This window comes from Linepithema humile, chromosome 3 (assembly GCF_040581485.1).
Source record: "Linepithema humile isolate Giens D197 chromosome 3, Lhum_UNIL_v1.0, whole genome shotgun sequence".
In the NCBI taxonomy this organism is placed as follows: domain Eukaryota; kingdom Metazoa; phylum Arthropoda; class Insecta; order Hymenoptera; family Formicidae; genus Linepithema; species Linepithema humile.
The window spans coordinates 24,199,066-24,226,666 of record NC_090130.1 but is presented as its reverse complement, the minus strand read 5'-3'; the positions used below and the strand labels follow the sequence as shown (position 1 = coordinate 24,226,666).

At 34.9% G+C, this 27,601-nt stretch overlaps 3 protein-coding genes and 1 long non-coding RNA gene across 5 annotated transcripts in view; 3 read left to right on the top strand and 1 right to left on the bottom strand.

The window, feature by feature from the left end:
- The window catches only part of LOC136998415 (uncharacterized), a 165,992-nt gene that overhangs the window by 105,115 nt on the left and 33,276 nt on the right, over positions 1-27,601 (bottom strand). The window lies entirely within an intron of this gene.
- On the top strand, positions 664-3,050 carry LOC105668749 (phospholipase A1 VesT1.02-like; the record flags this gene model as incomplete). The annotated part of the gene is made up of 4 exons (XM_012361282.2): positions 664-787; positions 975-1,319; positions 1,511-1,753; positions 2,311-3,050. Coding segments are annotated over 4 exons (1,149 nt in total), but the record flags the coding sequence as incomplete, so codon positions are not given.
- LOC136998410 (omega-conotoxin-like protein 1) lies at positions 21,155-21,935 on the top strand. Its single transcript, XM_067351002.1, has 3 exons — positions 21,155-21,312; positions 21,381-21,489; positions 21,825-21,935. Exons 2-3 carry the CDS (start codon positions 21,409-21,411, stop codon positions 21,918-21,920), a joined length of 177 nt encoding a protein of 58 aa, XP_067207103.1. The 5' UTR covers positions 21,155-21,312; positions 21,381-21,408; the 3' UTR covers positions 21,921-21,935.
- LOC105668751 (U-reduvitoxin-Pr4a-like) lies at positions 22,971-25,124 on the top strand. The gene is made up of 5 exons (XM_067351001.1): positions 22,971-23,080; positions 23,209-23,333; positions 23,574-24,287; positions 24,465-24,594; positions 24,846-25,124. The coding sequence occupies exons 2-3, from the start codon at positions 23,253-23,255 to the stop codon at positions 23,727-23,729; spliced, it is 237 nt and encodes a 78-aa protein (XP_067207102.1). The 5' UTR covers positions 22,971-23,080; positions 23,209-23,252; the 3' UTR covers positions 23,730-24,287; positions 24,465-24,594; positions 24,846-25,124.

Genomic DNA, 27,601 nt, shown 5'->3' with positions numbered 1-27,601 from the left:
ATAATTACTTTTATAATTAATGCGTTTTTATTCACTTCAGAAATGTGCGGTCTTTTGATATGTCCCCACACATACATAAGATACACACATACACATAAGATTTTATCCCAGCTGTTTTGATTATAATAATAAAAAATTGTAAAAAAAATTTTTAATTGTTTAGCAATAATAAGTAGGTTTTTTTTTTAACAGTTCCCTAAATATTCTTTTATAAAAATTCTTTATAAAAATAATTAGTTAATTTTCTTTTTTGTTTTTTTGTTTCAAAATTTTTTGTAATGTATTTTGAAATATATTTTTTCTTCTAAAATACCAAAATCTGAAGCTATTTTTTGTAAACATTTATCTTTTATAAATTTATATTCGCTCTCCTGGTGAATTTTTTTTTTTGTTAACATTTTAATGATTTTATAATTTAAAGTTCTATAATCAATTGTAATCGAGATTTATGTATATCAGCTTACTTTTTGGATCATATAAAGTCCAATTATTTGCAAAAATCCAATAACAAAATATATAGAACTTATAATTCGTTAACTCGCGTATTAATACTTTGTGAGAGTGCGATTGTGACCTGAGCAGGACATTTCAGATATCATGTAATCACATAGTTACGATATATCTGCAAAAGAGCACACGTATTTATCTTATCATTGAAATTGAAATACATTGAGATGGCTGAATAATCGCTTTATAAACGGCTGTACGTGCATTGTTAGCAGTAGAATGACGACAAACATGGAGACACGTGTTCTAATTGGTTTCTTACTCGCTTGCACTGTGGCTGGTAAAAATAACATTTGCATGTTTTCTAACAAAAAGATGAACTTTGCTTATTTTATAATTGTATATTAATTTTTCGAGATCTAAACGGAAACATACGAACATTATGACTTATTTTTATTTTATTTAACATATTCTCTTTATTCCCTTTTTTCGCGCTATAATGAATACTTCATATTTCGATTGTGCAGGATTCCCAGTGGAAGAGGCAATAGAAGATGACAAAATCTTCACTCCAGAGGACTATACAGTCTTAAAAAATACCGTGGCGTATGTATATGACGACAACGAGAATTTGGTGAGGGTGACATTCGAAGAAAATGACGACGACGGGGATATAATTGATAAAAACCTCGAAGACCATGTCTTCTTTTTCCTATACACGAAGAAAAATCCCAACAAACAGAAAAACCTGTATGTCAATGATGACGATGCTCTAGCGAACAGCGATTTCGATTTCTCGAAGCCCACACGTTTCATAACTCACGGATGGATAAATTCTCGCAACAGCAAGGCATGCACTTTGATTCGCGACGGTATGTAAATGTCAATGTATAGAAATCAATTCAGCGTTTCATAATTAAAAAATTGTTAACAAACATTCAAAATAGAACGTTAATTTCTCTATAAAAATTTAAAATTTAATTAGTTAAATCGGAAGATGATGTGTCGAATATATTCATGTCTGAGAGATTATTGCTAACGTTCGTTGCTTTATATGCTGCAGCTTACATTGAGCATGACGATTACAACATCATCGTCGTCGATTGGAGCAAAATAAGTAAGAGACCCTATGTTTGGGCCAGCAAGCATGTAAAGGTGGTCGGCGAATATGTCGCCACCATGATCGATTTCCTCCACAAGCGTGGAATGGATTTGTCGCAAACTATACTGATCGGCCACTCTCTTGGCGCCCATGTAGTTGGATTGGCTGGTTACAATGCTAAGGACGAGGTCGAAACTGTTATAGGTAAGTCTTTTTTTATTTATATAAATTATTCAAATAAATCTCTGATAGCACGTTTGCTCAAAAAGAATGCTCGATGTTACATAAAACTCGTATTTCGAATATTCTAATTGCTTCAATTGTGCATGCGGACAAAACGAGAAATAATATTTTTTTTTATTGAGCATTATTGAAACTTACAAATTATTTAAATAATGCAAGAAATTTTGTTACGTCTTCTCTTCGTGTGGAAAAATATGAAACTTTCAATATGGACGTGTCACTTGTTACTTTTCACATTCGCCATATTTACACTTTTGAAAACTCATCTGGTTCCTAAAAAGTTTACATTTATCTTTTATGCACTTTTCTGACGTCAATTGTGTGTCTAATGTACATTATTTTGTAGAAAGCTTTACGATCTGCTTCTCGTAAATAATGAAAATCGTTTCCTCTCAAAAATTAATCTGGGCACTGCATTATTTATTTTTTTTTTTGTTCAAAAAAGAAAAAAAATATTTACGACCACGGTAAATTAATTATCAATATCTGCTGATATGGCGCAAATTCTATCATTGCAGGCCTCGATCCTGCTCTACCAGGCTTTAGACTGGCCGATTCAAAACACAGGATATCGACGGACAGTGCAAAATACGTGGAGATCATTCACACTAACGGTGGCCATCTTGGCTTCTTGAAAGCTATCGGTGACGCCGACTTTTATCCTAACGGAGGGAGAGCACAACCAGGCTGTGGGTTGGATCCTGGTGGCGCATGTTCTCACGCTCGTGCGTACAGATTCTTCGCCGAGTCCCTCACCAGCCAGCTAGGCTTCCACGGGAGGAATTGCACTGACTTCGGCAAATTTGTGAGGGGTTTTTGCGACACCTTGCATACATCTATCATGGGCGGTCATAAGCGACTCTTCCACGCACGTGGCAAATACTACCTGATCACGAAAACAGCATTCCCGTTTGCAAACGGTCCGTTCGCGAAAGTAATCGGGACTGCGATCTGATAAACTCAGTCTGACTACGACCGTCAGCGAGGATTCTGGATTTGGAAATTCATCGCGGAACAGGAAGGAGATCCGCGCCAGGTTAAACTCGTTTCTCCCAGCAATCGATCGGACGCGTTCACGGCGAGTAATTTCGTTTCCGCCCGCAGCGGCTGTTACGAGTGCGTTGAGCATTGCAGCTCTCCCGTGCCATTCTTACACCACCTAAGCTGGAAATCGGTGGCTGTTGAATCATTTATAGTTATTGAAAGAATGAGAGAAAATATCGTTATCGCGCGATGTTTCGTTTTACACGGCCGACCTAATTACCCGTCGTAAAGCAGCATGTATTTTGCGAAAATACGTCTCATGTGACGTGGAATGCATCATAACGTTTTATCGGAAATGCAAAATACTCGGAAGAATACTTTTCTCGGCGTTTTAAATGCAAGCCAAGTCGCGTTAAATATACGTATCAATTTCTCTCCCGTTGTCTGTTCTCTCTTTTTTCTTTTTCCTCGCAGCGACTTCGAAGCGCTTCGGTGCGTACACGCATGCAAACATCCACCGGGATATGCAACCTCTCGAAACGCGAATTGCTCGGACCAGCTGGCGGACTTAGCCGCGGTGCATTAAATTTTATCGTAATATATCTCGTGTATATCGCGCATAGCAACAAAGATAATAAGGCGATGCGGAAAACAGTCGGATTAAACCGCGCGCTGAATTTTAGGCTCCGGGCTGTTTCGAGTAAACAGACGTAGATATTTATCATTTTGATATAATGTACGGGCTACAGTTGAAAAAGAAGATAAAAGTGATTTTTGCAAAGTAAGAGAGACCACTCTCGAAACGGGAATTTTCGTTGTCAGGTAACTTCAGCGTAGACGCGAACGATGTTGATTGCAGGGACTGCGATAATTACAGTTCATATCTATGTATTAACTGTGATCATTATAAAGAAATGCGTTAAGTTTTCCGCGTTCGAGATCTACGATGCTTGATGGCCGGAATCATCTTCTAATTTACAACATAATAAAATCTGATAAAATTTATACTTATTTATAACAGAGCACTGATGTACAAATACAACTATTATATTTTAACATAAAATTATATGTATTTCTTTCATTGACTTATTAAAATCTAACTTATAATATAGATAGATAATTAATTATTTTTAGTCATAATATGACCACATAATGCTAATTGAAAATTTTATAATAACATTTTTTACCAAACTATCTAAAAGAAGCTTGAAATAATAAGTTTCATAAAAGCAAATTCCGAATAAAAAATTTATAGTTTACGTTTCAAAAAAGATATTTGTATCATAGCTTTGAAAATATACAAAATATTTACAATCTGCTCATATGCTAAAGTATAATGTGTATTCGGGATATGTAGAAACGTTAAAAAATATTAACAAGTTTAGAATTGTTGCACACGGCGGATTTTGCAATTGATACAGAATATTCAGTTTGAAACGATTGATTCCTATCGCTAAATTACGACGCGATATCTACAAGCTCGATAAGGCGCCGAATGTTTCCATTGTGGATATGCCGCGTGTATCAATTGTTCGCGCTCGCAATTGAAATATCCGCGATAAAAGTTGGCGGAGCCAGGCGAGTTTCATTAACGAGTGAACAATGGGTTTGCCAGATGCAAGCCAGCCACCTGAGATGAATAAGGGTCCCGAACTGGGATAGGTAGACCGGAAAAATTCTGATGCAGGACGTCCCAAACAGGAATACATCTTTCTTGATCAGAAAGATATTTCTTTGAGTGATCTTTCCCAAGATTCCATCAAGCACATTCATTTTTATCTGTATCTTTAGCGTCATAAAGTGATATAATACGTTATTCTTTGCTCCGCAAATACGATCTTATCGTACATATTATTATAAGTTTGTTAAGAGTATCGATTTTTGATAAAATCGAATTACTGTTAGGCTTAGTATAAGCATCACTATCAACTCTAAGTACAAACAAAATGCGAAGGAGTATTGCGTAATCGATAAGCATTATGCTGTAAGTATACGCAATTATATGTATTTATCTAATGTATTAGTTAAATAAGTGTCACTTTCTTTTAAAGTTAAGAATCGTTTTATCTAATATTATCTTGTCATCAACGTGGGAGATCTGTGTATTTTGCGTTTATCAAATTCTATCTTCAGTAAGGGAGAAGAAGTTATAAAATAACTCATTTATTTCCCGTTTTGTTTTAACATTCAAAAGTGCAAGTTTTTAAATGAGATTTACGAATTCCTAAAATCCATATACAACTCGCGCGGAGGGAAGCACGTTATTTAGTAATTGTAGCGGTAATAATTCTTTTCGTGTCTGACGCGTCCTGTCCGAGGTGTAGGTCAAGATTAAAACCCAAAATTGACGTCGAGGGAAAAATTAAAGTTGTAAAGTTTCTGGTATCTATCAACGCGAGACGGGTCCATATATCAGCATACGTAGCGTTCGCTGCCTATGTCTCAGTCGTAGAAGTGTTGTCCTTCCGGCCGGTGTTCGGGCCGCGAGCCTGCCGGGGACGATTTTTTCCCCGGTACGAAACAATCCCCTTGCCGTTCATTTTTCTAAAAGTATCGACACCGAACCAGAATTTATTTGCTCCTTTTATAGTTGATGTTATCCAAGAAACCCATTGTGTACACACACGCACATTTAAATCTGAGATACTTCTATAAAAACGTTTAAAACGAAAGAAATATGTATATTTTAATGTTTTTATTATTGTTAAAAAAACAAAAAAAAAATATATATATAAAATTTCCTTCACAACTGAAATTAATTGCAACAGCTATGTAAAAACTAACACGAATACGCGAAATGTGTTTACAAAGTTAGAAATACTCTCTAATATTTATCGATCAAATGTATTATCGAACAATACATTTCGGAACATCAAGAAGCCACGTATCGGATAAAATTAAAGTAGCTGCAGGAGCGTTTTGTTATCGCAAGATCGACGATGATTATCGCGGATAGTCTTATAGTCTTATTGAACAATGTAAGAGTATCGTAGATCTAAGAACGCGCAGATTGCGCAGTAACGCAATCGACATCATAATATTATTCTCTCTTTAGCCGGAAGCAATTTTCTTACATCGAGACTTCCAATTAGAGAGGCGAAATAACACGGCGAGTATGTAACGGACCCGTTTCCGCTGGTCACCCTTCGAGGTAGGTATATTTAATAATCGTCGCACTTCATTTTTTGTGCCCTCGTGTCGGCTCGTTTGGTGACCATTTATGAATGTGAGAAACCCTGACGGCGAAGGGTTTTAAAAACTCTTCAAGGGAAGAGTTATACGCGTACGCGAGGTGTTTTTTATTCGCGCGACCTTAGAAAATAAATTACGCAATCATGAACTGTTCTTATCGGAGCGCCGGATGTCTTAAGAGCTAATCGTACGCGACCTCCCGCCGCGTGTTAATTCATTCGGAATCGATATTGTCGCGGTGCATTTTCGGGCTTCCGCATTATCGTATGCGCACGCGGTAATCATCAGAGTGTGGACATCGCGAAGTACTTTAACAGCGCATATGTGTACATAAACTACATAAAATAATTGCTAAATGAATCGTCCCGCTGTTTTTCCCGCCGTTTAAGCGAACTTATTAAGCGAACATTTTAATTAACGCAGCGATTAATCACGTAGATCACACATCCGGTCGTCACGTTTACGCAAATATATTATTTACGCATTTCCAAAGAGTATCGTTCCAGTCCATCGTATACCGAGGAAATGAACTGATAATTGCATTATACACATAATTGCGCCAATTATGGCCGACTTTTGATGACGCATTATATAAAGCTTTGGAAATGTTTTGCGATGCGGTTGAGAACGCGGTATACGCGTATCGAAATCAAGTGCGTAAATAAAATTTCGTGATCAGACGACGAGGAAGGGTGGGAGTGGCACTCGAGAAAAAAATCGTGGGACAAGTAATGGGAGAGCGGGCGGCGAAAACGCATAATTTTAGATCGTAAATACGTAACTCGAGCCAGGGTGGTCACGCACTTACGTTTAATTGGTTCTTATAACGGTCATCTTAATTGACCGTGCCACTATTATCGGATAGGATTACCCTATATTTATACGGTGCCTTATGGTCTTCGCCATGTGACTCAATGTCGATCGTATAAAGGATCCGTTCTCAAAGAGAATATCGTCCGTTCGCAGAATCGATTTAATCATCAATAATTAATGCGCGCGTGTGCGATATATGAATTGAATAAATCATAAAAAATTAACTTTCGCAACAGCGTTTAAACGATCGATTTTTTAATACACACGCGTATACGGTGTTGCTGAACCTTGAATTTCTAAAGAACGTAGTATCCGTCAGGACACGCGGATATTTAAGCGGTCTTCTTGCAATTTCAGGAAGCGTCTGAATAAAATCATATATGACGGACGCCGGCTACACGAGGTTTTCCAAAAGTGGTCAAGGTGGGGCCGGGTTGGACAGGTCGTTAATAAAGCTTGAAGAAGGGCCATTAATCACGGGCTATCTCGGAGTCGAGCTTGCTCATGTAAATACCCGCGGAGATATTTACCCAAACGCGCATAAGTTGCGCGTAAGCGCGTCGTCCCCTTTCAATCCCACGTACGCCATCACGCGTCTTCGGCTACGATGATCAATGTAAAGAACTCGACGATAAAAAGCGAAAAAGCGCGGCTGCGGGAGAAGGGGTCGCCCTTAGTCCAAATATTGGCTGTCCATTTATCAAGCGCTGTAGGTTCGATCCGCGCTAATTAGCTTTCTTCCCGCGCCGCTTCTCGGATCCCGCTCCTGTATCGCGCGCGCGCGCGCGCGCGAGTGTGACGACTCGTGCTTCTTTTATTTATTGCTCTTTTGATCTTATTCGGATGCGTTGATAAACGACCGGTTCATATCGCGAGCACGATTCGTCGCCGACTACTAAATCACACGTCGACCAACGGCCGAGCATATTGGCCCATTGACTTTAGTTTTATCGTAAGAGTCAGGGAACAGAGAAGTGAGTCGCGTTGGAAAAGACTGTGTTGCATCCTCCGATGAAAATTTCGCATTCAATTCAATAAATTGCCGGTACTGCTTTTCTAAAGTCAACAATAATTATGCGTTTTCCAAGCTGATAAATTACTTAAAATATATACAGTTGCTTTGTAATAATAGAAATAATGTTAATTGAAAAAAAATCATGAATTTTTTCGATAAGTAATCTCTCGTTACACAGGTAGAATTATATATAAATAAACTATTAAATCATTCTATATCATAATCATAAAATATTGTTTCATTAAAGTATTTGTTCATTTGCCTTTTATAACTGTAAAATTCGAACATTGTAAATTAAATCCTATGATCAGATACATTACTGTTTCAACATATAGCCTCTTCAACTTCAAGATAGCGTTGATCTTCCGTCAACAAACTCGGCGAAATTCAAGCAGATAATACCCGCTAGCATATGTCTGATCATCTAATTACAATTTTCAATCACCGCGTTACGCGATATGTACGAAATTCACTGGAAATTCGCCGGGAAACCTCCAAATAATCGCAAGTCCCTTTATCTATTATCTGCAGCAACACACAATTAACAAAGATGGCTGACTACAAACGCGTAGCCAATTTAATGTCTGTAAACGCGAGCATGTGTTCACCTATACACACACATACACACGCGTCATCTACACACACATACATACGTATATACGGAGGCGCCATCGGGACGCAGATACTCGCGAAAGACGAAATCGCCGATCGTCGTCGCGGAAAAATCGCCGCAAAACGCGAGCAAAACAATCGTGATCCCGGTAGTGAGTTGATGCGCGTACGACTGGCTGGTGATGCAACATAAATTAAACTGCATAGGTCGCCTGCACACCCCAATCAGCCCGGTGTCCCATGGTCATCGTGCAGCATTATCGGACGCACGTAACGCGCGCGGGCGTGTGTATGCGTGGGCGGGAAGCGCCGCGGCACGCGTAGCGCGCTCACCGCGCTTTTGTATGTGGCAAAAATTGGCATTGCGCGAGGGTTACCCGTTTGCAACTCGTACCGTTGCCGACAGGGATGACCGCCAAAAATACCACCCCCTCCCGCCTGTTAATCCCGATTACACACTCGTTTCCTGTTTTCCATCCCCTCCTCTCGCCGATGCGTGCGATTATCGAAATATGAGCGATGCCTTCTCAAGCGATCTCGAGTTTCTTATCCATAAATAGACGCATCTCGGTCAAAAGCGTATATACGCGACATCTTGTTAAATTAGAAACAATAATTTTGTACTGAAAAAGGATACGCAACTTTTTGGCGTATAAGAATTTAGAAACAGTATGAAATGGTTGCTTGAATATTTCAATGTTCATGGACAGAGGAACTGATGGGAAATCCTCGAAGCACCGCCCCTGCTACAAGCATATTGCGCGCGATCTCGAGCATCGAGGTAACAAGGCAACAAATATTTTTCGATATCGTCCGACAAAGAATCGGAAACGTTGTCGGAAACAAAAATGACACGACCGCGTGCGCGTGTACTCCACAAAAGTGGCCAAAACGGAAAAAGTGGATCGGGAGACACCATCGGGATCCGAGTACCCTCGGAGGATGCGTTGCGCAAAATTGCATTTAATGTTGCCAGCGCATCAGGCGGGCGAAGTAAAAAGAACGCGCGGCAAGGGAGAACGAAAATACACGAAACGGGCGAGAAAAAGACGAAGATACGGAGCGAAAGAGCGGGCGACAGAGACATAGGCTAGCGTAAAAAAAAAGAGCGACGATGAGAAACAGAGACAACAAGAGAGGGAATGTCGCTACCCTTTTAATTGAAAACTCGAGTGCCCTCGCGATCTTAATTAAGAGTTGAAAATCTTTAGCCCGATCGATTGGATAAACGGGGGAAGGCCCAATCGGTCGGCTCGCGCTTTGGCAATGGTCATTCGCGATGCGTACACGTTACAACAGCAATGTTTCCACCTTTCGCTCGCCCTTTCGTTCTCTTTCTGTTATTTCTATATCCGAATTAATCGTTGCGAAAAGACACGAATCGACTATTTAATGAGTAAATCAGCAAAGTTATTAATTTTTTCTTACAAAGAGTATTAAACAAATTATAAAATTGTATAACGAGTATTCGAATTATCTATTATTTATAACAATTTTTGTAATAAACAATAGCGAGAAATTTCTTTCGCTCTCGACAAAGTTCTCCCAGAGAATCTATCATTTCAGAGTCGCGAGCTTTATGAGTGGTCGATAATAAGTGCAGCCACTTCGCGAATCTGACGGAGATATTAAACGGACCGTGCCGGAGAAAGCGCGTATCGTTTCACGATGCTCGCGCTGCACTCGTCGGCCGGATGATCGATACTCGATAGTGCACCGGCGTCGCTTCTCGGTTGTATCGCGACAGCGTTATGCGCCGGCTTCCTCCGTTGGCTAATTTCAACGTAAAGCGAGACGACCGCCGGGAATATCAATAACGTTCGCGGCAAAACCCCACCGCGCCGCGCCGCGCCGCGATTCCGTTGCTGGGCTTCTCGTTGTTTAGATAATAGACTGCGCCATTATATCGTTTCGTAATGGATCTACGTGCGTTTTCGAATGTAAGCGACTGCGGCGGCGGCGGCTTGCTCGCCGACGCTTTTGCGGAACGATACGTTATCCCGAAATTACTGCTCTTCTCGATTCAACCGATACTCATTATTGTTTGAATTATGAGGACTTCGCTTGTGGTGATTTTGTCCCGTTGATTTCGTAAACCTGAATAATCATATTATTACTTCTCTATTATATATATATATATTCTGTAATTAAATAAAATTCAATATCAGGAAATGTAATTTTACGCAATAGACACAAAATATTTCTTTGCTCGTATTTTTCATTGTAGACAATATCTTGGTATTTCTGTGGATTGAGTAATTACAAGAATATCTAAACAAATATTTATTATATTTTAGTGTATTGTACTATTATAATATTAATATAATTCTTTAAAACTGTGTTTCTACTGCATCAAAGAATAAAAAACAATCGCCTGCAGAATGCAACCCGTGATGCAAAGCAGCGATAAAAAAGGCCGTCCCATAGGTGTTCATCAATCTTTTCGTTTTCAACGAGTTATCAAATTATATTTTTACAATTTTTTTGCCTTCTTTTTTTAATATTTTTTTCGATAATTTTTACAACTATTTTTATATATTTTTGCCTTACTAAAATGAGTTTCGAGGTACATTCGCCGTTTCGTTATGCTATCGATCTGATTAGGAATCCTCATTGCCGACTTTTCCTATCGAAACTACTACTTGAAAGCATAATGCACATGCGTGAATATTGATTAGTTGATGCATTTACTGACAGATGGCACCATCGACCTGCTTAAAAAGGAGCCAAAGTATTGTCTGCGAAATTGTGTGGGAGGACGTTGCCGGAAATCTATTGACTAGTCTCGAGCTTTCGCGAAAGCGAAGAATTAGGAATACACGACAGTCAAACATCGATAAACCAAAAAAATGTGAAATTTTTTTCTTAAATCAATCACAACATTAAATACTGTTTGCTACTTTTTGTAGAATTAAGTTTTCAAAATAATATAAAAATTATGCTAATTTTGTAGGACTACATTATTTAATATAATATATTTAAATACTAATGTAAAATACAATGCAGTTTAGTGTATGCAATAGATTACAAAGAGTATCAATATATTATTTAAAATAAAAAGCAAAGATCAAAGAGCTTTAATATTTTGATAAAATAATTTTATCAAAAGACTGATAAAAAAAAAAAAAATAAAATATAAAAAAATATATTGTATTTAGCTTATGAATGTCAATCATACCGCGCAAGAATCAGGTATTCAATGAAATAAAACCGATTATTCGATCGTGTTCTTGAGAAGGTCGCGATGTTTCTCCGATAATGCGGGGCGAATACAGGGGATGCAAGTTCGAAGTTTCACAACCCTTCAACAAGGGTGCATTGGTATGAATAGTCTACCCCTGTCCTTCGAGGGCCAATGAATTCCGCGCACTGATAGTCACACGCGTGTCGGTATGCGTGAACCCACTGGCGCGGCCAAGACTAAATGGTCTCGTCCTATCGGAAACCGTTCGGAACCTTCCGACAACGATGCGACGCGATCATTTTGGTAAATCATTTTCGGACGAAGCCGATGATTGAACTTTTGGAGTGCGTATTTCTCTGGATGTTTCGCGGAAGCTGTGTGAATTATTCACAGATCTCATTCGAACTGAATAATACAACATCCTAGTAGCTACCGTTCGGCACGAATCGTCCGCGAACATTACGAAAATGGATATCCGGCTTCTACCGCTACGACGATAGCAGTTTCATATTAAGTGCGCAAAGTATCGATCGTATTTATTTTAATCTATTAAGAAAAGATTCGGTAACATCCCATCGTGATATGGTTCGCTCGTGCACCATTGCAAACCTAAATTCTTAGCATTAATAAATCTACTTTGTCTTTTTGACTTTTGATAATTTATCGATAAACACACGATAGTGAATGAGAAATTAATAGAAAGTTAAAAATTAAACAGTTTTATTATTTACATTGCATTTTGCAAGTACCTATATAAAAATACTATTTTGTCACATCCGTTATAAAAAGTTATCCTTATACACAATACGTAATATTTTTTGTGTTATTACCTATTTTTGCTAATCATATCGTTATTTGATAGTTTTTTTCTTAGTTGTTATTGCTATAGATTTTTTTTGTTAGAAACAGTCTATATATGTCGCGATATTTACGCTCAAAATGCAAAATTGTACAAGAGAGATTGTGCCATCGTGTAAATGGTAGCATACAGAATCATGCGCACAGAGTTATATGTCTGCAGAGACGACAAATAATCATTATTTGCACGTCAACTGTATAACGCGAATTTATTGAAATTAAATTTAAATTATTTATTATTTATTTATCATCCGAGCCAGTTAAATTGTAATTATGTGGTAATTGAATCAATCAGTTACCATTAACTTCTATTTTATAATAAAATATGTTATTAACTAATAATTATTACCGCATCACAAATAAAGTATATAAATTATCTCGGGAGAGAATTTATTCTCGAGGAACTGTTGCGCTATACCAAAGTCAGTTAACATTGAAACATGTTGAATAATTAAGCATTTAGAATTTATACTTTTTTTTGTCAGAATGTTTAAATATTTTACTTTTATTTATTAATATTTATTAATAATTATCTATATCAATTTCAAATAGTTCGCTATTAAACTTTTCTATAAAAATGAGAAAATTAAAGAGACGATTTATTATTCCATTATACTTTGATGTAAGTTTTCATATCTACTACACGTGTGTTTTCTCAAGTTTGTTTAAAAATTTAGTCGCACTAATTTATAACATTGATAAAATTTAAATCATTTACAGACATAATTTTATATGATATTTACAACAAAATATGTATATATCAATGTTAAAGTACAACGAAAAAGAAAAAACTTGTAACTCGTTTTTCTTCGGCCTTTCGCCATCGATATCGCGACAGGCCATTAATTCCGCAAAGGATATTTTCGTCACGCAGTCATTGACGATGGGCAGCGTCCACAGGGCATTAAATATACCGGACACATCTGGACACAAAACCCGTGGTATTTGCACGCGACCATTTATAACTGGCTAGTCCTGCCGCGGCTACTTAGCAGATATTTTACAGTGAAAAGGTACCCTGCGGGGGAACGAGTTCAAAAGTTCACGTGAAAAACAGCGTCAGGAAATTGCTAGGAAATGGCCGGGAGCGGATGGTCACCCTTTCGACGCTGGCTCGTCCCTGCCTTCGGTCCTTATAATAACCTAAACAGCTGGAAGAAAGGCCTTTAAAAGGCCAGCACGCGTCAGACTTAAAAAACGGTCGACGGTCTCATGTCGGCGCGAGCGGGGCGGCGTTGCAGAGGAAATTAAGACTTCTGCCGCCACACACATACTCCGCTCTCTCGAACGCCTCTGTTATCGCTTATTACTCGAACCTTCGTACGCGTCCGCGTTTTTTGCACAACCTCGCGAATACCTCTGATTATTTGCGCAGCGGTTGTAATTGCAGAAACGAGCGAACGACGAAGATATTATATTCGCAGTATTTTTTAAGATTTTTAGTCGAGTTAATAACGTAGTCTAATAATATATTACTAATAACAGCATATCAGAATCTTATTCGGGTAACTTCGTTAAGTGCCGCATTTAACTAAATACGATCGCAACACGCAATTCGCTTTTTCCTCTTTTCTGAGTATCGATTATCGTGTAAATAAATAATTAATGGTAACGTGCAGCAGTTTATTATCTATTTAATAGCTAACACGACAAGTTTTTAAGCAAGTTTATCCAAGTTATATTTTAAAAGGTGAGTGCAAAAAAGTCCCGACGAGGAATGCGAAAATCTGCTTTCGTATTCGAAGAAGGAAACGATCCGTAAAACGAAATAGTGAGAAGGCGTTGAGATCATAAAGTTTTCCTTTGCGAGATGCGTCAGTTTTACCTTCTCCCCATCGCTCGACTTTTCAGGTTCACTACATACGTCGCGATGTGTTAAACATAAAATACCAAGGCAAAAAAGTTGCCGTGAAATAAACCTCGAGCAGTAGCTTCTTTATATCGGAAAGACGCATAAATTCACGCGACACGCGGACAAAATCTTTTTCTTATTCAACAAAAAATATATTCCAGAAAAAAGTGGAATGTTTTTACTTGCTGACATCGCATTATATTTAGCACTAATTATGGCGATATATTTTTCATTCAACAGTTGCATTATACAATTTTAGAGCGCTAAATTAGTGAAACTCAAAATTGATGAAATTTGTGTCAAATAAAATGTTAAATAAGATTGTAAACACTGCTTGTGATAACTGTTTTTTATCACTATTGACTGAATGCTTTATTCTCCTGCAAACATGACAGTTGTTCTGCATCACAAAATACATACTCGCAAATACTTGTAAAAAATCAGAATTAATCAATCATAATTTGTAATAAAAGAAAACATGCATTTAATTAGATTTTGTCTAATCGATTTTTGAGTCTGTGATAAAGACCGTTGCTACTCTCGCGCTTGTGCTATTTATTTATCGTCGTGTGTGCATCGGTATAACAAACAATGCAGCGATGCTCGTGCGCTGCGCTTAAATTGTAAATTGACATATGTTATTTTTTAGTTAACGCACGTTTTTTTCTACAACCTAACAATACAGGAGAAAAAAAAGCTGCAAAATAGCTTGAGATTTTATTGACGTAAAATAAAAATGTGATCAGTTTCTGCTCTTCTTTATCAGGTATTCTAGGCTTAACTCATTTTTACCGTATTAGCGGAAGTTACTTAAAATCTTTCGGAAGTTCGAGAGGCGATATTGTCGAAGAGCGACATGGTCGTAACAAATCTCCACGGAAGAACGCCCACGGTTTACGCGACTCTTTATCCTCCGTATAAGAGGATTTCTCGGCTGTAAAAAAGCTGAAATCGAGGGCACGGCGTCGCTTTATTCTCGCGGTCTGTCGTGGTGACGTCCACGGCACATGAATCTTTCCGCGGCGCGAGAAGAGGAAAAGCCGAGTCGTCGGGGCGCGCGGTGTGAAAAGTTGAAGCGGAGAAAGTATGCGCGCATCCTAGAGAAGAAATGTCGGAAAGTTCGCGCGGGAGAGAAAAAGGGCGGGTGAGAAAGGGCGAAGTCCTTCGTCGGCGCTCGAATTATTTCCGCCAGGCGCGCGTTTCCGCGCGTTATTCTCGCCTTTCCGCGTCTCGGTCGTCCCGAGAAGGCGGTGACGCAGTAGAGTTTCACGACGTCCGCGTTTTACTGTAAATTGATCCCTCGTCGTTTCCCACCGCAGATAAATAAAGGGAAATAAAGCGGGATGACCGCGACAAGGATAATGCGCGAACGAAGCAACGATGAGAAAAATCGCAGCTACCGCATTCTTCTCTTAATGCCTCTTAATTTTTTTATATGACATTTATCCACGAAAAAATAATGTACATTTGTCTTCACACTTCACACTCAAGATAAATATTTATTTAACCGGACTTCGTGATATATAATTTTAGCTTTTTATTCCGACCGTATGGTTTCTAATGTAACTCAGAATTATAAGACAACTATGATGTAACTTTGAGTACGATGTCGTAAGTCGCGAAATGTGAAAATAAAAAACAACGAATGTTCGAAAGCAGAGTAATAACGTCGGAGCCGAATCCTCTCGGTGATGCTGTGGGTAATAACCTTTATCTGCGATAAAAGAAATTGATCTTACGGTGAAACCGCCGGTGGAAACGGCAAAGTAAACTCGCAGTCGAGCTATATCTTGCTTCGTGTAATCTCGGCTTTAGTGTCTTAGGTAAATCGTATTCCCGGATTTCCCTGCGCAACATAACAGCGGTAGAAACCTTTGCTACCAATTCCGGTCTTCTGAGGTTTATGCGATCGATAAAATTGGATGATGCAAATCGATTGATTTCTCAAGATGCCTCCTTTCCGAAACAATCACAGAATCAAATAAAACTAAATAAAATCAGTAAAAAATCAATAAAGTCGACAAGCTTAAATTTGTAGATATCTTTTTACATTAAAATAAAATTTCGATATGATCAAAATCTTTCAAATATTATGTAATGTTTTAATGTAATGTTAAAAGAGCAATAACTCTATGCGAATAACCATCTAAATAAATGTTAATTTAAAATACAGAATTTCAATATATAAAATCATTATATAATTTTTTAAAATTGTTATTCACACAAAATTATTGCTTAAATTATAGGTAATTTTTTAGGACACGTTAATGCTTGACACAAAGCTATATTAATCACTTCTTTATCGCGATTACGATTTATGTTGTGAAAAAATGTACAACTGTATAATTTAGAAACTGTTATGACCACGATATTCTGTTCGTACAACAACAAACACTTTACCGATTGATAATTTTGCATTCCAGTGCCTCGCACGAGTGAGCGATTTACGTTAAATACGCAATTGATATATATATATATATATCGTACATTGATAGCGGTAGTGCTGATTGCGTGTGCACCGCGTGAGAGTGAGATAACGCTCGCACCGTAACGAGAATTGGGGAAACGTCGTAAAACAGCGTCTAGCAGTAGTAGAGACGTAGTTTTAGCTAATTCGTGAGAAGACGTCCCTCTCCCTATCTGTCGAAATCGCCTCCACTTTGCTTCCGGAGCGGTTCCGCGTAGCGGCGGCCTCCCGGGTGCCCGGACGGTCAGCGTTGGACCCTACCGCGCGTAAATCACGGCACTGCCGCAGATCCAATTATCAAATTGTCCGGCACTTCAGTCTAGAGAGACTCCGCTCGCTCGTACCGACCAAGGAATGAAGGAGAGAGCGACATCGAGGACGACGTTTACGCCGAAGAACGCTAGCGAGACGACCAGGCGGCCGAGTCCGCTAACTAAGGGAGCGATAGATCCTACAGGGCAAAACCGCGAAAGACGGGACGACGACGTTAGCGGTGAAGATTTATCGTTTAAGTGACTCTATCGAGGCGGCACCTCGTGTTCGTCGCTCGGGCGTGAGAGAAAAGGGGGGGGGAGAGAGAGAGAGATACTTTCTTTAATTGTATAGGTCGATCTCGCCTGATAAGCAGATGCGAGAGCTTTTCATGTGCACATTACGTCCGTACTTCATGATAAGAAACTAATCAATAATCCCGATACGAATGAGTATTGATTTTTGCTTCGGTATTTTTCCAGAATAACAGAAGCAATAGTCAAATTTTGATAATTCAAGTAATTATTTCGATACGCATGTGATAGATAATGGAAATAATTTATTGCGCGCCTCTTGCACTTTGTCTAATCGTATAAATATTTGTTGGTAATATTGCATTATCATATAAATATATACAAAATCAAATAAATATTGATCGGCTAATATTGGTACTTAATTTAAAGTTTCAATTTGACAACTTCGGATTGATAAAAATACCGTCGCGATTAAATTTAAATTATGTAATAATTAAATATACGCAATAAATTCTATTGAACCTTCTAATACACACGTTATGCGTAATTGATATACTGTGCAAAATTATCAATTTACTATAAAACAATTTGAGAATAATACATTGTTCATCTGAGATAATCTCTCTGTGACAAAGCTTAATAATATATTTAATAATTAGATACTTGTGTAAAAATCAATGACCAATAATCAACAAAAACTCTATCAATTATTCCAAAATTAGTGTTATCGCAAAAAAACGATCTATAATATCGATTCATATAGTTAAAATACATTATATAGATTCATATAGATTTCAAATCTAATATAGTTCACATAAATACAAATTTTTGCTGCAATTTGATTAATATTTGAATAACTCGCTTTTTCTCGAACATTGCAATTAATATTTCTAGCTGCTAAACATGGTTGGCAGCTGCTGTTTTTATCTGGGACGTTTATGGTAATTTCATAACGAGCTTAATGGTTTCTTAGGGGTTGAGCCGTCGCGTGTAACGGAAAGGAGTGGTTAGCTCGGAAATGTAAGTCGGAAGTGCGTGTAGATGTTGCACTGTGTTAAGGAAAGGGCTACAAATGTACACACTCTCTGCACGCAAGTCTAATTCAGACATCAGCCTGGAAGCGAAGGTAATTCATTTACCACGTACAAAACACAATTCTATTATGATTGCTCTGTACGAGAGAAGACGTTACAAATCATAAGAGAAATGTAACCTATATTGCATATGCATTCTTTGATTTCTAAAAATACAAAATTAAAAATGTAATACGTATAGTTTGTTTTCTCTTACATATACAATTAAAAAGTACGCATAAGCGATTAAAAAAACTTGTTTTAGAATAATCGTAATTTGTTGCTCGACATAGATAACAAATTTCTACAAACGAAAACACATTGTGAAATACTAGGAACAGATAACGCTGTTTTATCATTTCTTTGAAAGAGATCGTAGTTCTTCGGTGTGAGTCATGTCACCTTAGCGATCACGCAGTACATGTGACTGCGCTGTGACGTATGTATGTGCACACATCAATATAAATGTAAATGCTTAAATTGTTCCGAGATAACCTCTCATTTCCAGTAATTTTATCGCGAGATGCAGATTCTGCCGAATGTATCTCATGTAAAAAAAATGCAATTTTTGCTGTTTGTACCGGAATTTCCCACCCTCGAGTTTCCTCTTAATGTTTTGGCTCAATAATGAGTCGGAATCTTTCTCCTGATTTTTATTATCTGCGCTAAACTACATCTAGCTTCATAATTGTACAATTATCGTCATAATGAAATGATTCACCACTCATCAGTTAGCCCAGAATCAAGACCGAATTTGATAAACGTTTTAATCGTTTACATTGCATTAAATTACAGATAATGGCGCACTCAATTAAGCGAACTTTGCGCGCAGAGAGAAAATATTATTTATGGTAGCTATGGTTTGGCCGGAGATTGAGTGACAGTACGAATTAGGCGTTTACATATTTTTGGCTGTATGCTGCATTAGTTGTTTGTTATTAATGCATGTAATTAATACTATATGTACAAATTATACAAATTATATAATTCATTATAATAATCATGTACTATTGATACCGTTAATTTAGCTAGATGAAAATACTTGAAATTTATGAGGATTCGCAGAAAGTTAAAACCAGAATTGCGATTGAAGCGACAAATGGCATAAAGGTCATCTGAAATATTTTATATTATTTTAAAATATTTTGTAAGATAGTAAAATAGTAAAAAAAAATAAAAAAGTATCGTTCTTCTTTTCCACGTTTTATATTTATCTTTTATAGATACTCTTATAAATGAATAAGTTATTTTACTGACTTTAAAATATAAAATTAAAATTTAAGAATATAATATTAAAAAAAATTTATGGATTATATACATTACATTCATAGGTGTTACAATTGAAATTGAGAGTTTCGACTATACGCAGTTTGGTTCGTGTCCGCTTTGCGTTCTAGATTGACATCTAATAAACGATACGAAAAAAAAAGATATGATGCTATTTATGATGGGCGGTTTCACTAGATTCCCGAAAATGCGAAGAGGTTTCTCTCATCGGGTAGAAACGACAATTGAATCAATTTAGAGAGCGGTTTTGATATGCCGAATGACAACGCGAGCGCGTTACACGCCGGGCGTTCTGAAATATTACGCCGGTGGTACCGCCAATTATCGTCGACAGCGCGCGAAAAACGTAATGGACGATTACAACTAACATCAAATCGTGACACTTTCGGACAATAAAAAGTTGGAAATGTGCAAACTGCCCTGCGCGTTGTTGACAAAACGTGATTATATTTTGCTACATCATTCGCGAGATCGCGGCCAAATGTCGAAATAATAACTTCGTGCGGATACATTATAGTGAGGAATGCGAAAACGAAATAATGTTATCATCAGTCCGCAAACTGTATTATTAATGCTAGATCAATTTTGAATTTGCTAGCGCGATTTAAACGATAATTCTAACTAGCGATATCTCGGAATAATCCATTTTTTTATTGCCTTAAATGCACTTATAGTAATGCCAATGTGTATCAATATGATGTAATGTTGTATTGTAATAATTAAATACCTTTGACAAATCGTTGTTTAAACCTATTATATCCCGCTGTTATATTTAATTTTAAAAATTCAAATATTAATATTAACGTTCAATAAAGAGTTTTATTTTTTTACTCAAACGATGAATCGAGTTTTTGTTTTTTGAATATAAGCCTGTTTACTCTTATACTTGCGCATTAAATCTGAATTCACGATTTATGAGACTTTTGATAGTCCTTGATTAAAGTTCTTGTTAATTTCCGCATCTTATCATTCTTTGAACAGAGATAAACATGAATGAAATAGAAATTTTCCTATTTTGATGATGAAATTAAAAATTACTTTGAAGGAATTTTACGTTTGAGAGGGAGAAGTAGAGTGTCAACACATGATTTATTTGTACTATACGACGCAATCTATTGTTAATTAATAGTGTCATTATTAAAAAGTGTGTATTAATTAAAAAATATTGTGATGTAAAATATTTATTTATTTATTGCACGATTTCAATTTATATATTGTGAATGTATTAAAATAAATGAAATTAAATCTTATATGTTTTATAGGTATTGAAATCCATCTCTCGAGAGATATCAGTTATTTTGATCGCACCGAATACATCGGGTGGCTGTCGCGATATCAAATAAACAAAAGTGACGCGATTGCACCGCTATCGTAAGCCGCGAGGAAAGGCTTTTGTTATCGCGATATTGTTTGCGGGGGGTTATAATTTTTCCGAGCACATAGGTACATCTTTGCGTAATATGTTTTCTTCTCGTGATATTTACACAATCGATGAAGCCTGATAAACGATAATAATCACGAACGAGCATAAATAGAGTACAGTCATAAAAATCTTCAAGTGCATTACATACACCCACACATTTAAAGATAGTTATCTGTACATTTACACCGGCCTATATATAAGCTAAGCAATCGTCAGAAAGATTCAGAACGCATTTTGGAAAGAGCGAACTGCAGGTGAGAACACGTAACACTTCTATTATCTCTAACAGAACTTTAATCTAACGTCTCTTTATATTTTATAGAATAGCAATCAGCGATATATTTATTAAAATGGGAAAACTCCTCGTCCTCCTTTGTTTTGCGCTTCTCGCAATGACTTTAATCATGGCTTGCACTCCACCTGGCCAAATAGTAAGCATTGTTTAACACACATTATTGTTAAGTTTGCATAAGCATTATTTGAATCTTTAATTAATGTATAATCTTATTTCATCAAAGACATAAAATTAATTATTTAATACGATCAACAATGCAAAGCAAAAGATCGACAATATTTTCGCAATAAAGTATCAAATTTTATAGTAAATATTTCGAGTAATGATTATAACGAGTACTGATTATTCTAAGCGTTTACTATAGTAAACAATTTTCTAAATATATAACAAATTGATTGAATTAAAAGAAATAAATAATAAGTGACGCAGAGACATTATGCAAGATTATAATTTTGCGGAATGTTTTTACAGTGTACAAGTTCCAGCGATTGTTGCCCCGGTTTTCAGTGTAATCCATGGGCTGGTCGTTGCACAAGCCCAAAAAGAGTAGGAACAGGGGGACAATAAGAAGATTAGAAAGAATACTCGGAGCTCAATAAAAATGAATGATAGATTGGCTTGGACTTTGCTATATAGGCTCACGATTTAATCTTGCATATAATCAACATAAGATCTAAGGATGTAATTAATGTAGTTTGTAATAATTGAAAATATAGACTTGCTTACTCATTATACGACAATTTCTTTCATATTCCTCTAAAAACTTTTTCTTTACATTATTGACTGAAAAAATTATGATGTGATGAAAATAGCTATAAGATGCATACGTATGTTTTTAAACAAGAATTACATTCTGTTAAAATAAACAAATTGCTTGCGATAGTTACAACATAATTAAAAAGTCTGTTGTGCAATAGTATTTTTAATTATTATATTATTAATTTCAGATTTTTTTAGTCAAGATTTATAACAAGCAGTCAGTGTAATGTATTGCATTAAAAGTTTACTTTCTTTTTATCTCCCATTTTAATGTACTGCTACAACTGAATATACAAAACACGTTTGCTTAAAATTTTCAATATTATCTTATCTTAAATAAGAGTTAATAATTTCATTAAAATTAAAAAAATTGCAAAAAATTGATATTATTAAAAATTTACAATTTAAAATTAAACTTTTTATATCAATAATGTACTTTTTTAATAATATAAAATATAATGGCTAACATTATCTATATTCTCATTACCCTAAATAATTATAATTCATGAAAAAAACTTCTACGTTGATGCAGTTTACTTTATGTACATGTATATGACATAATTATTTAACTAATAATATAAAATTGTTGCAATAACAAAATTATTATTATTATACAACTGAGTTTTATAATTTGATTAGTATATTATGCAATTTAATCTATAAAATGTATTAAATATTGCAAAAAATTCTAATCTCAATAAAACACAAAAATGCTTTAGAAAAAATAACAAAATACTTTTTATAATTAGAAATAATAAACGATAATTCAATTATAAAACGCATAATATCGAGACAGGTGTTTTTTCTAAATGCTATGTATACTTTGTATGCTCCAGACATTGCAAGCAATTTTCAGACATTTTTGATTCATGATGTTAACTCAAGTGTATACAAGGTATATATACTCGCTGAAGACTAAATATATTAGTTACGATCATATAAACGACCTGCAACTATCGAGAAAATCGGTAAATTATTAAATTTATCTACATTATTTTCAGTAACTGTCGAAAATCTAATCACGCTTTCTCATATTCATAAAAATATTATTATTATTATTCTAATATGTATAACACACACGTTTGTTTGCACATAGAAATCTGACAATTAAAAAAAATTAGAGAAAGAAATATTGACAAGATGAAGTGCGTTATTTTCACCCTTTTTCTTATGATTGCTATGGTTATGGCTGATGATCAGTGCAGCCCTTGGTTAGATTATGTAAGTATTATACTTGCGTATATCACACAACAAATAATCGTTTCCTGCATATTATATTTATAAAAAAAGATTAGATAAGAATTAAGAAATTATAGATTTGTGTTTTCTGCATAACAAAGTATCATAAAGATATTGAGATATTCTTTTAAATTTTATACAGATATCCATGTATCTGTAATATTAATTAATATTAAGTAGTAAAATCAAAATCATTTCTAAATATCTTGTTTTATTTTTCAGTGTCAAATAACTGATCAATGCTGTCGCCATCTAATATGTTCTGGCTATACTGCCAAATGTGTACCAAAAGGAGGCTTGGTTATGCCCGGAGAAGACAAGAGACCTCTTGGTCCTGGACCATACCCACCAAATGTACCAGAATCTGAATTACAATAACAATTATTTTAATTAATAATGACGCTCCTTTATATCTGATTTGGCCGTCTTTTCTTTCTCAGCAAAGACGTTTTTATGTTATATGTTATATGTTATATGTTATATGTATATTATAATACTAAATAAATAATATTAAAAAATTATGAATGTTTTATTTATCAACGATTGTAAAATTCAATATATTATGCATTTATAAACACCGAGAATAAAAATACAAACATTTTTTACTTAATAAATAATAGTAATAATAAAATAAAGAATGCGAAAATACAAATATTACAAAGAGATAAAACTTGTTTTCTTTTGTATTGTATAAAAAGACGTATAACTTCGACATAAAATTTAATTATATAACGCATATTACCTAAAAAAACTTTCCGTACAGATGTTTTTTCTCAATATATGCTTTGCATACTGCAGATACTGTGTGCAGTTTTAAGACACTTGTGATTTATGATGTTAATTCAAATGTGAGACAAGGTATAAATATTCGACCCCGACCTCACATCAGTCAGTTATAATCGTATATACGACCGGTGCAACTATCGAAAAAAAACGGCAAGTTATTCATTTTATTTTAAGTTAACATTGAGAAAGTCTAACCGTTTTTCATTTTATTAAATTTTTTACTTAAAAAATATGTTTATACAAAGTTATTAGTAACTTTTATAAAAATATTATTATAAAATTATTATTTAATTCCAATATGTATAATATACATTATTATCTACACAGAAATTTGCCAATCATAGAGAAAATAAAGGCAAAAAATATTGGCAGAATGAAGTGCATTATTCTTACTATTTTTGTTATAATTGCTATGGCTATGGCAGCCGATGAATGCATCCCTTGGTATAACGAAAATGTAAGTATTTCAACTATACTTGTGCATATTACACAAGAAATAGTTATTTTGTACTGCATTTATTAAAAAATTAGATAATAATAAGAAATTATAGATTTGTATTTCATATTTTTTGCATAACAAAGTATCATAAAGATATTATGTCAAGTATTATATAGATATCCTTGTGTGTGTGTGTATCGGTGAAACATTAATTAATGAGAATTAGCAATATCAAAATCGTTTCTAAATATCTTGTTTTATTTCAACAGAAGTGTCAAGAAAATAATGATTGTTGTCGTGGTCTAAGATGTTATACCAATAATAACACTTGTATATCAATGCCACCAGGAGCCGTGCCAATGCCTGAAATGGACAAAAGACCTCTTGGTCCTGGACCATACCCACCATATCTAGAAGTTTGAATTATCATAACAATTATTTTGATTAATAATGCCGCTTCTTTATATCTGATTTGACCGCTATTTCTTTTCCAGCAAAGACCTGTTATATATATATTATAATATCAAATAAATAATATTCAGAAATTATTAATGCCTTATTCGTCAATAATTGCCAAACTTAACACACACATGCATTTATAAACATTGAGAACAAGAAATGTTAATATTTTTAACTTACAAATACAAATTTTTTTATTTAATAAATGATAGTAATAATAAATAATAAAAAACACAAAAAAATGCAAATATTAAAAAAAATTAAATATTTCTTTATATTGCAGAGAAATATATAACTTCGACATAACTATATATGTATAGAAAATGACAAACTCCGTTATCTGATCAGAATAGTAAATTTTAATATAAACATATTAATTAATTAGTTAATCATGTTAATATTTAATTCGAATTAAAAATTTTGATATATCTTTCTTACATTATTGGTTTAAATTGCAATTATTGCTACAAACATCTATTTTATATTTTAATAATTATGTAATAAGAAAAGATTCATTACTGCTGTATGTTTAAATTTTATACGTTTTATATTGCTACTGCATATATAGGTTTATTTATTTATTCATTAATATGATCGGAATATAATAATTATCATCCTATTACTACTGTATCGTTATAGCATTAGCACATATAATATCATCTCTGTTTCGGCTGTATTTATTTTGAATATGTTTATAATGTATATATAACTCAGATATAAAAAAGATATTAATAAAATAAAAACTAAAGAAATATTTAGTTCTTTTTAAATTTAGTTAAGCAACATGCGATATGTAATATGTTATTCTAGAAGAGTTACACATTAAGAATATATCTGGTTTTATAATTTTTAATTAATTAATATTATGATCTTTACGAAAATGAAATATATACCAAGAAATAAAAAAGTAAAATAATTTATAATTATAAATTTAATGTTCTATTAAAATGATTTGATGATTATTATCTAATGATTCTCTCTATCATTATTCACCTTTGAATATATAATGCTTTTAATTTTTAATAAAAAAATAATTCAAAACATTAGTTGAATAATTGATCATCGAATAATATTGAAAATAGATAAAAGGAGACAAAATATTTATAAAATTACTATACACATACAGAACTGTACTTACACACAATCATTAATTCTTCGGTAATGGTTAAAACGAATTAGACGACCGCGCCCATTATTATTTGAAGGGATTATCGTAAATACATCTGCGGGTATAATCGGATGTGCTTGAAATTTAATATCTATTATTACATGTTATAGCTCCTGCTATGAACGTTATGTTTAGTTGTTAGATGCATAATTAAATAAACGTCAATTAACCGATGATATGCGTGTAAAAAAATTTGCTTGTGTGTCATTATTTGTATTTTATAGATTTATAATTAAAGTCGGATGGAAATTGACCAATAAAAACAACATCTATCCAGAATTAACTTATATGATGACGTAAAAAAGAATTAGATTGATTTGACTATTTTTTGTTTTATCTGTGTAATACGAATAACGAGTGTTGTATCAAGTGGGCACACAGCGCGATTTGATACACATAAATGCTCACCTAGCACTAGTCACGTTTATATTAAATGGATTCTCAATAGATCCCAAAAATAGATTTCCAGATCAGATCGTAAACGTCTTTTAATTGCGGAGCAATGATTCCACTATTATATTTTGTGGACAAAAATAAAACAACTGTGTAAAACTCTATAAATATTGCGCAAAACACGTATTCACGGACAATATAAATGCAATATAAATGAGCATGATATTTAATAATATAGAAATAATTGGTATTATGTTGCACTTTGTTAAACTGGATCTGACATACGCACGCACTCTTTATACGTTTATATTTTCACCAATTAAATGCAAATTCTCGGGTATTTATATTGTTTCGTATTAATTTTCAACACAATATGCATATAGTCAAAATCGGTAACGCATTTTGTATTATTGGCAAGATAAAAGCTGTTTAAATGTATTTCCTAGTCACTGATTGTCATTATTACTCTATGTACGAATTCATTATCTACTACAGATTATAAGTTATTGAGTATTCACGCTTACAAAGAACGCGAGTATATTTTACGTTGCAAATTTAGATAAAAAAATTTAAATTTTAAAATTCCCAAACGAACAAGACAAAAATAATCGTTACGTATTCTTGAACATCTCATATACGTAGACTGACACTGAAAAGCTCGAAGCGGCGATAGTACTTGAGTCGAACAGACGGCGGTAAATCCGTGAAACGTGAATGTCGCTTAAAAGTGTCAAGCGTGTCTGCCACCGTTGCGGATATACTAAAAAGGTTAATTCGGCTCATGATGTGTCGAAGCTTCGCCGATGACAGGAAAAAAACCCCGACTATTCCTATTCAGCCACTATGGGGCGAACAAAAGGACAATGCTACCGGATGATTCAGTTTCCTTTCCTGTTGTTTCCTGTCAACCGAATTAAAGAACAAGAGCGCTTTGTCGGAGAATCAATGGAATGCACGAGGCGCGCAATATGCACTCGATAGAATGCCGGTGCAAAGGGCAAAAAG

Coding starts and splice junctions, on each gene's coding strand:
- LOC136998410 (XM_067351002.1), top strand. CDS start 21,409: ATGGGAAAACTCCTCGTCCTCCTTTGTTTTGCGCTTCTCGCAATGACT. Junction 21,490..21,824: donor GCACTCCACCTGGCCAAATA/GTAAGCATTGTT, acceptor ATGTTTTTACAG/TGTACAAGTTCCAGCGATTG.
- LOC105668751 (XM_067351001.1), top strand. CDS start 23,253: ATGAAGTGCGTTATTTTCACCCTTTTTCTTATGATTGCTATGGTTATG. Junction 23,334..23,573: donor GCAGCCCTTGGTTAGATTAT/GTAAGTATTATA, acceptor TTTATTTTTCAG/TGTCAAATAACTGATCAATG.